Source organism: Tamandua tetradactyla, chromosome 24 (genome assembly GCF_023851605.1).
Source record: "Tamandua tetradactyla isolate mTamTet1 chromosome 24, mTamTet1.pri, whole genome shotgun sequence".
NCBI lineage: Eukaryota > Metazoa > Chordata > Mammalia > Pilosa > Myrmecophagidae > Tamandua > Tamandua tetradactyla.
In genome coordinates, this window is record NC_135350.1 from 40,402,214 (window position 1) to 40,416,791 (window position 14,578).

Here is a 14,578-nt window from a genome sequence, read left to right on the forward strand (position 1 = left end):
TCAGAATAGTACAAGACAAAGCAATGTAAAACATTAGGGGGACACATAGAGAGTACAATAGTGTCAGAGCAAGCTTTAGGTCTACAGTAAAAATGAAGCAGACAATGAGGGGAAGAGAGGTGAGTGGAGATGGCATGAGGGGTATGTGGAAAGAATACTCTAGGGCTGAAATGAAAGAGGAGAATGTACAAAGACTGAGGAGAAAGCATTTGGCATATCCAAAACACTGAAGTAAATTCAGAATGGCTGAAGAAAAGAGTGTGAGATAAAGACTGGCAGAGACAAGGCTGCAAACTACAAGAAGACCTTGAGGGCAAGTTTAACAAACTAGAGTTTATTCATGGGAAAAGGTGGACCCGAACACTTTTAAGCAGAGAAGAGACAAGCTCAAATAAGGATTTTCAAAAAATGTACTGACTGCAGTTTAAAGAACAGACAAGAAGCAGAGAGATTATCAGAACTGAACTAAGGTAGAAGTGGTGAAGATTAACAGAAGTAAACACCTGTGAGAGACACTAAGGAGATAGAATCAATGGGAATTAGTCATTGGCTAGATTTAGCAGAGAGGGCCTGAGGGTGAATGAAAAACTAAGAATGGCTTCTTAGGTTCTTCCTTATAAAACAAGGAAATAAACGACTGTTCATTTACAGGGAGCAAAAGGAGGAGAGGAAAATTTCAGAGTCGGAGATGAAGTTACGAGCTTAGTTTCAGATCTGTTGAGTCTCAGGTGTATTCCTCCATTCCAGTGGAGATTATCTAGTGACTGGCTGTATATATGAATGGAGAACTTTGTGTTAGATATATAAATGTGGGAGCTGTCAGCATATAGTCAAGGATTTTTAATCTTTTACAAAGAATCTATTAAAAGCTGTGAGCTCTCTGTCCAGAAAAATATGCATACATACAACTATTTTTGCTTATAATTTTTGAATTTTTCAGTGACCTCCTGAAGTTACTCTTTTGACCTCTTAGGGTATAATAGAAATTGTGTGAAGATCCCCTGCCATACAAAGTAATTGTACAAATTTATCTGGTCCCAAATCTCCTTTTCTTTAGTATTTAGGGCAGTAGGGGAAACTGCCTCTACATTATTTTAAAGGCAGAAAACAGCAGGTTGTCCTTCTGTTTTTAAAATTAATCCCTCTCCCCCACCCATTATTTTCTACATTTCATGCTTTACATATCTAAGTACATTTGGTTAGTTTTGATATATAGCCAAATATCTTAACAATATCTCTGAATCTATTTAACTTTAAGCTACTTGAGACTGAAGAGCTAGGAACACTAGTATTCATGTGCTACGAACCCAAAAACCACTGCATGCTTTATGGGAGTCCTGCTCATTGTAGAATGGCCTGGGGACTTGCTGAAGTAGGATGTTTTAGAGTACATTTTGTTCCCCATCTCTATCTTTCATGGGGTTAAGTTTCTATCAAAAGAAATATTCCCTTGTGTTAAGATCCTATATATTCAAAGTCTGAGGATGAAGACACATTGTCTGACAAGAATAACACATTAAACCATTAGCATCAATAACATATTACAAAAGTTAGTTTATTACTTAGTGGAAAATAAGACAGTGAGGTGATGACACTTTAAAAAGAGTTGAATTCCTACAAAACTTTGTAACTACTACAATCCCAGCATTTAAAAATTTCAATTTTCTCATGTTAGACTCCACTACTTGACAATCCTGGAGTTTCTCTACCAGTGACTCACAGAGTAGCTGGTATAATACAAATACATTTGTCAAATGTATGAATGAATGAATGGAAAAGAAAAGGTCAAGGATGAACTGATAAGAATTAACAAAGCTATGTATAGCCGTTAGGGGCATTTGATCTTTTTCTTTTTGGTTGGTAATGTTCTTTTAATGATGACCCTTGATTTTGAAAAAGCACAGAGATGATAAGAATCACAATTTCTATATATAGAGGGAATGCACAAATTAATCAGTGGCAAAGAACCCCAAAACCAAGATTTTCTTCAGTTTATTAGGAATGAAATACAAATCTCTAGGGTGCATCAATATCTTGTGAAAAATCACAAGAATTTGATTCAGGTTCCAATCTCCTCAACACTGGTTTCAAAAGAACTACCAAACAAGTACACTATGTGCCAAGAAGTAGGAAGTAGACAATTACCCAGTAGAAAAGAAAGGCCAGAGGACTAAAGAGCTTAGGGTGACATGTAAAAACCAGTCTAGTAATGAAAAGGAACCTGCTATTTTGAAAAGTTAAAACTTAAGGTAAATAAAAGAAAGTACCTATTTACCTTGGTAGCTGGTACCAAGGTAAATATTTTCACACAACTGTATGTGTACAGTCAATAAAACACAAGTCCCATGAAATGAAGGCAACATATTCATATGTCAAGATCTTACTAAGCATTTACTATTATTCAGAGTACAATGCAAGCATTGAGCATTATTAAAAAAAAAAAAGCATAGACCATCAACAGTAAGTATTTATTAAGTACTAAGTCAATAGCATATACTTAAATCTGAAATTTATTAAATGCTTCAAAAACCAATTCTTCCTTGCCATGTAGAAATCAGAATATTGGGCTAAATGGTTGTCTCTCAATCTCTGCTTTTTGTTTATGTTGTAAACAGTGGATGTAATCAAGAAAACTTGGCTTTTGATTTCTTTGTATTTAGAATTACACTAGACCTTTTGAGTCATGAGGTAAGTAGAAGTTTCAGTTAGATTCACAAATAAACAACTTTAACATGATAATGGAAACAATTTCATACCTACCCTATTACCAGCATTTGCTCCTAAACACAGTGGCTTCAATCACTTTCCAAAAAGGTGGTCTAATTGTTGTTCCTAAGTAAGGATTCTTGTTTGAAGATCTTGAGATGAAGACATTTCAGGGCAAATCAGAGAAGCCCTAAGCACATCAGAAGAGCTCTGTGCAGCTGAAATTCCCACTGTACACTAGTTTTCTTTTAACGTGGATTTTAAATGCCTCATAGAAAAAATTCATAGACACCTATGAAAAACTATTAACTCTACTACAATTCAGTAGAAGTATTTTAAACTAAGACATCCTGGCTTTACTTCATTGCAGTGCTTCTTAGATTTTCTGAAGTTCACCAGACCCATTTGAGAGACTGATGAAGTTAGGGACAAAGTGTTCATATACACAAAATTTTGTATACAATTTCGTTGGTTTGTGGAGACCCCAAAGCCCAACTAAGATTCAGAATCTTTAGAGTTAAATAACTTGCACACATACACTGCCTATTTCTAACATTCTAATCACTGTCTTTTAAAAATTTTTTAAGTGGATCACAGAGTATATGTAATCAACACATATAGTTTACTTAATAAAAATGAATAACCATGCATATAGTCCAGCTTAATACTACAAGTATATTTGATACCTTCATGACATATAACATCATATAACAACAACCAACACCATATATGCTCTATAGTATACAAAATCCTTTTCAAATACCTCATCTCATGTAATGGGAAATCGCTCAGGGCTAATGCCTTAAACACTGGCAATTCATTATGTCTACACATCATAGCTCTTGTCTCCCTTCACTGGTTGCTGGTACCTCCCCAAATTCTGAACCACCTATGGAATATAAAAGGAAGATAAACCTAGATTCACTCTACTAATTTCTGTATAGTCTTTCTTCAAATCCACAATTGATGGTTCAATGATGGTGCAAATCAAGATGCCTTTCTCCAGCTTAATCATCACACATATGTACACTCAACCTCTGAGAAGGAAAACATTCTCATACATTGTTTGTAGGAGAATAAATTAGTACAGTCCCTATGGATGGCAATTAGGCAATGTGTATCCAATTTTAATATACACATATTTTTACTGTAAAAATTTTACTATTAGGAAATTTCTAGACAGGTTAATTTCTATGCTTTAATGGAATGATAAGTAGAAAGAGATATTCATATTCAATTCTGAAACCTCTAAGCGCCACATTTAAATTACCCACAGCCTGCTGCACAACACAATGTTTTTGTTCAAAATTTCTTCTCACAGCCTTGCTGACAAAATTAGATTTTCTTCTTAGGGCAATGTATCACCACACTCAGACCGGATGTTTTTGTTATAAAGTTTTTCCTCTCTTTCATTATTCCATCAAATGAATTGTAAGACCATCAGTTTTGCTTTCACAGCATCTCTTCTTGCTTTCTTAAATATTCAAAAGGCATTGTATTATTTTTAGTTCTATTCCCCAGGCTATTAATATCTCCCAATTTGATTCCAACACAATCTTTAATTTCTCCCAGTTATACATTCTTGTCAAACTTCACCTCCAACATCCCAAATCACATCACATTACTTTCCTAAAATTTAATAGATCTGCACTGCCTCAGAAGCAAGTATTCAGAGTCTTCCTTATTGTGGTCTGTGTTCTCCTTTCTTTTCTTAACCACAGTCCTCTAGGCACCTAATATTCTAGATTAACTGGTCTGACCTACCATTACCCGATCAGTTTGTTACTGATCGGGTGGACAGTTTCTTACCTCTTATCACTGCACATATGAACAATCCTGATTGAAATGCTTTCCTGTCTATCTTCACTTATCTAAATTATACTCATTCTTCAAGGCCCAGTGCAAAATGCTACCTTCTCCATGATATCTTTTTTGCACCAAAAATCAACTGTTCCTCTTCTAGGCTCCCCAAACACTTTATGGTCTTGCATTTATTTCACTCAGCCACATACTGCAGACTGCCCTATGCGTGCTGACCAGAGGCAATGTTTTAATTATTTTTGTAGCTCCTTCATAAGCACAGTCATATATACAGCAAGAATTCACTAAGTATTTGTAAAAACGAATTAATAATGGCTTACATTTTTTTCCTATTTTTGTTAGATCCATGACATTTTTATGAAACTATTTTGAACTCCTAAAAAAGTAAATATGAACTCAGAATATGTGAACATTTAATTATACAAATGGATTTTTTCAGAGCGTTGATTTGAGCAGCCCAGTTTCTTTCATTTCCTATATCCCCCCCTCTTCCCACCATGCACACACACACAAAGAAAGCAAGAAAGAATTAATAGTTACCTTTTCAACATCTGAGAGCGAAGTTAGTGATTGGTTTTGAAGAACTTCTGGTGCGGTGAATGCTCTAAGATCCTGGTTGGAAACATTTTCATCTGTAAATGACACACTCCCAGAAGGCAGCAACAGCAGGGACCACGGAGAAATTATGAATCCAAGGGCAGCAGGATCAGTTGTGTTTACTGGTTTATAATCACATAGAATAATAAATAAAAGAAAAAAGATAACTGATTAAAATATAATACGAGGAACTAGAGATCATATACATTGATATCCCAACCTATTCATACAGACCTTAATATGCAGTTACATATACCAAATCAACACAATATAAAAAGGGAGCAGGTTTTCTATACATTAGTAATAACAACGCCTTGATCTGGCTTAATCTTTCAAACCCTGCATTGTAAATTCTAGAAATTAGAAATAAAGAACTTTATTTATCAGTTATTATCAGTTTATTATCAGTTATAAGAATTAAACTTGGTTCAAGTACTTTATCACCAAGATAAATATGCACGGATAAGGATCAGTAGTTTTCAAACTTTCTTTGGACCACGGATTTCTTTGAAAAATTGGTGAAAGTTACAGCCCCTCTTCCAAGTAAGTTGCCTATAGTTACAAAACTTTACATACAAATTCAGTGTATACCACATCTACGGTGCTTGCTTAAGATTTCCTGATTCAGATTACATTTTGAAAAGGAAAGAAATTAATCCCATTAATAATTCATTGGAAATGATTCAATAAGGTTTCCAACTAAATTGAAAAGTTTCTTTTTTGCTTCAAAATATATCTTTTGTCTGAACTTAGATTTTTGTCCTGTTTGCATTTGTTCACTCTTCCACTAGAATTACAAGTTGCTTATTCTGTCCTATGAAATGTGAACATTGGACTCTCCATTTTTTTTTCTTTTGATGTCTGGTTGTATGGAGGCCTACAAGCATATGTTTAAAAGTATTTTTTTATAGCTCCTTCTATTTTAGCATGCCTCCTCTCCAAAGTAAATCTATAGATTAGGCTCAGTAAAACAAATTCATCATAATGAACTTTATTTTGTCCTTCTATATTAAAAGGAAGTTAGTCTAGGTTTAAAGGTAATTGCTAAGTGAAATGGATTACAGACTTAACAAACTGCTACAGGGATGTTACAAAAGGTCTGTGACTGTGAATGTCATTATTTACTAATGCAATCTGAATGAGGTATATACCTCCAGTCAAACCACAAGAAATTGTCAGAAGTCCATGGAACAGTTTATCAAACATATACTACTGATACTTTCCTCTAAAAAACTTTCATCAGAACCGTATCATCCTTTCTTATTTTTCAACTTCTACCTATGGCCAAAATCATCAAAACTTTACTCATGTCATTAAAAGATTAAACTGCTAAAATTCATTCCTTTGTCTATTGAAAGATCAACTATATGTCCTTCTGTGTTTTACGAATCATAAAAAAATCATTAATAACTGTGTCAAGGAAGAAAACGTGTCTATAGGTTTTAATCAATTAGTAATCCTATGTTACAGTAAAGCCGAGTTACAGACTTACAGTCCTCATACCTAACCAACCACACCAGGCTTCTGAAAACAGAGCTTACAATCTTTATGGCAAAATGTTTCAATGAATCATCATAATTCGTGATCAGAGGTATATGTTGACTTCCTCAGCCACCTTACAGATTTTCTGTTAAAAACCACTTCTAGGATATTTATTGAACAAACAAGACACACATCCTGCCTGAAAAGAACTCAAACAAGACAGAACAACGTTTTCCTTGCCAAAGGATATTACTCAAAATCTTGATATTTCATGCCACAAATAATATAAAGTCTAAACTCAATTCCTTTCAAACTGTCAACTACCAGCAGACCAATTAGGAAGCTAATGTACTAAAAATATCTGGTGTGAGATGATATTGACTTGCAACCACAGTATTTGGAAACTGAACATATTTTAGAGGTAGAGCCAACAGAACTTCCTGACAGGCTGGATGTGGAAAGTGGGGAAAGAAAGGAGCCAGGATGACTCCACAGTTTTGCCCAGAGTAACTGGAGGAATGGAGCATCATCACCTGAAATAGAGGAAACTGCAGATAGCTCAGGTTGCTTGGGAGGAAGGTGGGAAGTGAGGGGATAGGAATCAGCACTTTATTTTGGGACTTATTAAATTTAAGATATCTGTTAGATATTCCAGTGGAGATGTCAAGCAAGCAGTTGAATCTAGAATTTGGGAGAAACATCTGAACTGGAGATATATTTTAGGAGTCACTGGCCAAGCATCTGGTATTTAAAGGCATGTGACTAGATGAGCTCACCACAAAAATGAGTAAGATAAAGATAAATTAGTGGGGGTCACAGTGGCTCAGCAGATAGAGTTCTTGTCTGCCATGCCGGAGACCCGGGTTGGATTTCTGGTGCCTGCCCATGTAAAAAACAAAACAACAACAAAATAATAATAAATTAAAAAATAAAAACTAAAATGAAGAATAAAGATTGAGGCCTAGGACACTCCAACATTAAGACTGCTCCTTCTCAGTTATTTTCCAGATTCTCTCGGGTTTCCAAGCAAGTATGGTGCTGTAACCCTCCTCTCACACTTGTCCTGTCACTAGCACTTCTATTCTCCACCCCATCATTTTAATTTACCTCTTCATATTGGCCTTTCTGCCTAATTCCCCAGTCGTGAATCTAAGTTAAGTGGCAGGGAATCTAACTTCTACTCCGAATTCCTGTCAGCCTCTATTTTGGTGGCAGAATTATGATTTCTGTTATACTTGTCACCTTTTTGAATTTTTAAATTATTGAAGATTGCAGCTAATACAGGGATTTGACTGTCATCGAGAAATCAAAATGCTATGTCCTGTCGTGCCATCCTGGATGTTGGCAGTCCACCCACACCAGAAAAGGGCTCTGATGTCTCTCCTCCTCCCTGCCTCTGGCCATAGACCAACCCTCCCCTTTCCCACATTTATGGCAGCATGGAATGGGAATTGCTGAAGGTGAAAGTAATCCTTATCACTTTCTGAAATTACTCAGAGATGTATTTACTAGCATAACCAAGGTTGATAACTATTATTACTTTGGCAAGAAATGTATCTTCCACTTTCTGCTTTATGCAATGGGTAAAAAATTACTGAAGATCTTTAGTAGACCATTATTTTAAGCACTATACATCACACTGCAATCTTCCCAATATTGTAGGTTATTTGCTAGTAAAGTTCATATTACTTATGGGGAGATAAAATACGTATATAAATAAATACAAGATAGAAAGTATAAGGTATCTAAGAGAAACAGATAATACAACAAAAGGGAAGTTAGAGGAGAGCAAAATTACTTCAAATACAATGAATGGAAAGAATGAAATTTATTTTTAATATATGGGACTTCAGAACAGGTATATTTGACTGTGGTTACGGGGGAGATTCCAAAGAGAGAAAATTACCAAAGGGAAGATATGAAGTCAGTTTTGTATAAGAAATAACAAAAAAAATTTTGGGGTAGAGGAATGATGGAGAGTAGCAGGAAACATAATTAGTAAGGTGGGTCATACTTTTGCTTGTTAGAAAACACACACAGAAATGACACAAATGTTTTCAGTGTTCTCAAACAGGTTTTTAAATGCCATGCAATAAAATTAAAGTAACTGTGGCAACAAACTACACTGTTGTCAAATTCCCAAAACAGACATATAACATTTAATTACTAAATTCTAGAGTAAACATAGTCAAGCCAAAAAATATATCTTTAAATCACTGCAAGGGGTTGGTGCAAACCTACAAGTGAGGAAATTTAGAGTCATGGCTAGAATCAGTCTTTAATTTACTCCCCTTATCTAACTTAAGGAAGCATTTTAAAGCAAATGTATCCAAATCTTTCAATAACTGCTAACAAGAGGATATTCAAAAATGGGATTTCAGGTGGCAGTGAGGATCAAATATGGAATCAATGAGGTGAGTTGAGAGATGGGGCTCGGACCTGGCGCCCAGCTCTGCCTCCAAGGCGCACCTCCCTCGGCCACCGACCACCCCCCTCCCACCGCGCTGGGCTGGGCACCACCCACGACCCTGCTCTCCTCACAACAGTCCTTGCTGCTCTAAAGCGCAATTGTTTCTCGCCTCCCATCCCCACCCCCCTGTCCCAGTCCAAATCTCTCTCCCTCCACCCACTCCCAGCCAGAGCTCGCGCCTGCCTCGCCCCTCCTCACGACGTGCTCACTCCTCCCAAACATCTTCCCTCCTTACAGTCACCCTTCCTCCCTCCTGTGCCGTCCTCTCTAGCCGCCCCCACTCAGGCAATCTCTGGAGATGTGAAGAAAAGGGGTGAGCGGCCAGGAAGGTGAAGGAAGCAAAGCTGCCCAAGGCAGGACAGGCATCTGGGCGAACAAGAAAATGACCAAAGCAGCACACCAGACGAGACGCATTGGAACACTATGTCAGGGAGGACTTGGTCTACATCAAAGCCAATCCAACATTTCATCACTGAAAGGTCGATAACAGGAAGTCTGGGCTTTCCAACGCCCTGCTGATGCTTTTACCTTTGACAAGGGAGTGAGAAAAGCAATCCAAGACCTTACAGAAGCTCAGCGACAGCTTCTTTCACCATCCTCAACGGAGCTGACCTGGTGATGATGTTTGTACAAGTTACAGGCACCTAATTCCTCTCAGAAGAGGGCACAACCTACTCGGACAATCTTCTCTCCGACATCCTGTGAGCACCAAAGGATTTACACCGTGGACCACCTCCACGACAGGAACCTCACAGACCATTATCACCTCGAACAGCCAACGCCAGGCCCAATCATCCCGTGAGCTTCTCCGACCAGGAAGAGATTGTGTGCGTCGACCCCAGGGAAGAGATCTGGATAGATTCTGAGGATTACCAGCACTCCCGGGTGAGCAGCAAGTACCCCGACCCCTCGGAGGACACTGGCTCGTATGTGCGCTTTGCCAAGGGCATGGTTCGCAAGCTCAACTACAAGCACCCCTGCACGGACTCCTCAGGTTTTGGCCTTGGCAAGGATCCCAAAGGCTGCGGGGGCAGCATCATCAAGGCACAGCCCTTCCGGGGCGAGGACCAGGAGCGCTCCAGCTGTGTCTATCGCAGGGACTTGTTCAACCACGAGGAAAACCGGCGGGGCCACTAGCTGGAGGCTCCCAACTCCGTGGGAACTTGCATCCATCGTGTGAGCCGTATGTGGTGTGCGCGCAGCACACTCCATCACTGTAGGTCGGACTCCGAGGGAGATTATACAGATCCTTTGCAAGCATGCACTAGGGATGAGAAGTTTTGCCCCTGGTGGATGGCTGTTATTGCCATGTCTTTCTTGGCCCCCTGTGTGTGCTGTTACCTGCCTCTCCAGGCCTGCTACCACTGGGTAATGATGGGTAGATGCTGTGGCAGGAAGTACAAAGCAGCCATGTGCCTCAATTTCCTTTCCTCCTCATCCATAACCACAAGGAAAATTTTCTCTTAGAGTCTCTTGCCTTCTCCCCTGCTCCCTTCCACTCAAGGGAGCATGGAGAGCAAGAGGCTTCCTAGCAATTTGGTACTTAGCCCCATCATTCCTGCCTGGGTAACGTACCTGGTAGACTCTCTACTCCACCTCAGTCACACACACACACACACACACACACACAGTTCTAAGGAAAGGAACCTATGGCATAGGCTCATGTAGTAACAACAACCTGTGATCTTATACACGTGTTTATTTCCCGTCTTTCTTCCCTACCTCCCAGTTCAAAGGAGTCTGCAGTTGAAACTGCTGGGTTTTGGTAGTTTTTTGTAGTTGATTTTTCAGAGGACTCACAAGACTCTTTCTCTTGGTTCAGCTTACCTGTTCCAAGTATCAGTTCCTGCAGAAATGTGATGTCAAAATAATAAAACCCTACCAGAAGTATTTTAACCTGCAGTCAGTTATTATGTATAGGTAATATACAGCATATTATGTATATTATGTTAACAAACTGGTATCACAAAGCAATATCGCTTTAACTTTTCTAAAGCCAAATTTTCCATGTAAGCTGCAGTTTTTGTCTTCAGGCCATCATCATTTACTGTCCACCCCAAATTCTGTCAGAATTATTCACTCATGAAAAACATCCAACTGGGAAATGACTGAAAATTGAGCCTTAACTTCACATTAACTTGTGAGACTCAGGAAAATTCCTTCAACTACACTGTATCCTCTTGGACCAGGGACAGAAAGGGGATTTAAGGTTTCTTGACCTTCCCCAATAACCCCTAAAACAGAACTTTTAAATTATCTGGCAATGACTTCAAAAAAATTTGCAGTATTAGGAAAACAGGTTCTACCTGAGAAACATTAAGGTTGTGGCGAACAAAACTATAGGAACCCCCCAACCCCAAGGCTCTTTTACACTAAGGGGGAGGAATGTAGTTTGTGACTTTGGGGGTTGGGTTTTATTTTCAATTTGATTTCATGTCACTAAATCATTCATACTTAGGAAAAAACAAGACCAACTGTAAACCCCTTCCAAATGCCTAAGTGTCTTTCTCCTGCAATTTCAAAATCAGATTTGTTGCATTGAGCACACAGATCGTTAAGTTAGCAGACTGGTTCTACCTGTCAGTTTGCTATATAGGAAGATTCTAATTAGCTGGAAACAATATTTTTTCTAATGTATTGAAAGGAAAAGCCAAATCTTTGTGGAAAAAAAAAAAGAGAAACGAACAGTGAATTACCTATACCCAGTTTAGTACAATCAGAACCTTGTGGAAACCGCAAGCACAGGTGTGCTGTTGCTGGCTGCTCTTCCCACTGTGATCTTTCTGTGCTAATTGTCGACTGAGGGTCTGGCCTGGCCTCCCCCTCCTCCCTGCACCCATTCCTTCTTTATTGCACACAGGCCATCCATCTTCAAGAAGAAGGACTTTTTTCCAGTCTGCCAATTATTTTGGGAAAATGATAGCCACGCTTAAATTAAAGAAATGTTTTCGTTCATCTGAAAGCCCATGATAGTTCTTTAGTCAGATCATCTGTGTAAATGCCCAGTGTGCTTATGAGTTAGTTGGTAGATGTTTTCATTTGTTGGAATCACTCGTTGGGCCTTTCATTATGGAAAAGGGGCACAGAGCTGTCAATCTGGATTGATGGAAAAAAAGAGAACCTCTTCCTTGCCTGGAGAACATCTAGCAGACAACCTTCAGCCAGCCTCCAAAAGTTGGCTGCTCCACTCCACTCACCTCCCCAACACCCCTGAGACATTTCCTCAGGGACTCTCTACAAAGCACAACACTAATGTATGTTTCGTTAGATCTCAGTTCAAGTGTCCCTATTTATTTCAATAAGAATATACATTTCCCAGCCACAGATTTTATTTGTTGTCTTTATTTTCTATCTTCCTTTATCCCTTGCCCTTCTCCACCCCTTTTAAGATTATGCTAATGAAACTTACTCCACATGTACTTTTATGGTTTGTGAAGCAGCGGTTAAGGGTACAAGGATAGACACGGGGACATCAATGTAACTACATCTTGTGCAGTATTTTCCCAGTCCGCTTTACCATAGTAACGGCAATCACTTGAGAGAAATCATTCAGATTTTATCTTTATATCTGTGGTAATGAAACATTAAGCAAAAGATTGTGCTGGAAGCTTCCCTCAACCCCAAGCTATTTGCTCACATTAACAAATTAAAGTACCTGAACCATAATTCATTCTTTATCTGTACAATAAAAACCACGGTGTACTGCTTTTATAATAAACCTTTTTACCTGAGTAAAAAACATATATACAAGTATATGATGTACATTTTAGTTCTTAACTTCTTTATGGCTTCTAATATGTATGACCAATGTAGCCATTAAACTGTACCACGTAAATATAAACACATTCCATCAAACACCAAAAAGGAAACACATCCCATCAACACCAAAAAAGGGGATTTCAAAGGCTTGCAATTTTATGTCCTATAATGTTTTAATTGTGTGATGATTGTACTCAAGAATGCTATTATTATGGGAGAGTAAATCATCCATATGAACTGCTTCCAGTGATTAAATGATTCTATTTATAGACGTTGTTACCAGCAGACCACAGAGGCAAAATTAGAAATAAGCAGAAATTTGATATGCAAAGAAAACTCTTAGAGCTTCCTTCCAATGTTCTCTTAAACTAAACGACCCATGGATCACTTAATGTCCACAATATTTTCTTCCTGAGGGATCTTGTCATTGCCCCCTTAATTTTATATTTTGTTTTTGTTGTTTTGCCTTTTACTTATGGTATAAAACATTAGGGAAATGATTATAACTGAGAAACAACATAGTAAGAGAAAATGATCAGAATAAAGCACTGGGAAATCATTCTAAGAATTATGAAGAATTTGATGAAGTCACTCTATAATACAGAATTCTCTAAAAAAATTCAGTTCATTTAAGATTTGTGCTTAAAAACTTGTACAATGTTAAATCAATGGTCTGGCATAACACTGAAACAGGAAAAAAAATGACTGTGAACATTTCTCCCATGTTTTTAACATTTTCTTAACAATGCACTTTTGTAACAAATTATTTAAGGTTCACTAGAAATGCTAGTGCATGCTACAAGTTGATTCCAAATTCACAATTTATTAATGCTTCATGAGTTTTGCTACTACTTTTAAAAACTTCCATTTCTCTAATATAAAATGAAATAGAGGGCTGTGCAATAGTGGCTCAGTGGCAGAATCCTCACCTGCTACACCAGAAACTCGGGCCAGATTCCTGGAACCTGCATGCCAAAAAAAAAACAAAAAAAAACCCAACCAAACAAAGAAATAAATAAAAATAAAAGAAATAGAATAGCAAACCCTTGTTGAAAAATGAATTATGTAAATGATTAGAATTAAGATATTCATAATAATTTTCTTTGATAATGATAGTCTCTTCAAAGACTTTTAACTATATGATGTAAAAATGTTTTGACTTAGCAAATCATTCAATAGCATTTTATAAATTCCTATAAGCCTTTGGTCCTCAAGAACTTACATCATGATGTAGTAGCTCTTGGACCTTGCTAATCATTCCAATCCTTAAACCATCAGGGACATTTGGAAAGACATTAGAGAAACTGTCAGGTTTCATTTCATTCCTTTTAATTCTGAATGACTTAGAATTTAGTACGAAGGTTGATTTAATAAAGAGGCCATATCGTTAATGGTTATGATCACAGACTGAATTCAGAATTCCTGGGTTCAAATCCTAGGTTTGATATTCATAGTTCATGCTGTGATCATAAATAGATTTCTTAGCCTCTCTTTGTTCCAATTTCCTCATCTGTAAAGGTAGCTTTAACCTTATAGATTAGGTTTAGGGTGGTTAAAGAAAAAAGCACTTAGAACAGTTCCTGGTATACAGTAAGTGCTATATGAAAGTGATTATTATTTAATAGAGCTTTTCTTTTAAAAGTCATCAGATGTAAACAAGGCATCTAAGAAAAGTCACTACTCATGTTTGTCCTCAAAATACCTACTTAGCACTTTTTTTTCCCAATGGAAGATAAGGAGAGT

The 14,578-nt window shown here is 37.6% G+C and overlaps 1 protein-coding gene and 1 pseudogene across 13 annotated transcripts in view; one reads left to right on the forward strand and one right to left on the reverse strand.

Moving 5' to 3' along the window:
- PTPN13 (protein tyrosine phosphatase non-receptor type 13) overlaps positions 1-14,578 on the reverse strand; it is a 240,692-nt gene that overhangs the window by 143,151 nt on the left and 82,963 nt on the right. For all 13 annotated transcript variants that reach the window (XM_077142915.1, XM_077142916.1, XM_077142920.1 and 10 more), the window contains exon 3: positions 5,068-5,246. In XM_077142915.1, the coding sequence (XP_076999030.1) occupies positions 5,068-5,246 (179 nt within the window). The remainder of the gene's footprint in view (positions 1-5,067; positions 5,247-14,578) is intronic.
- On the forward strand, positions 8,976-10,543 carry LOC143668529 (sprouty-related, EVH1 domain-containing protein 2 pseudogene; annotated as a pseudogene).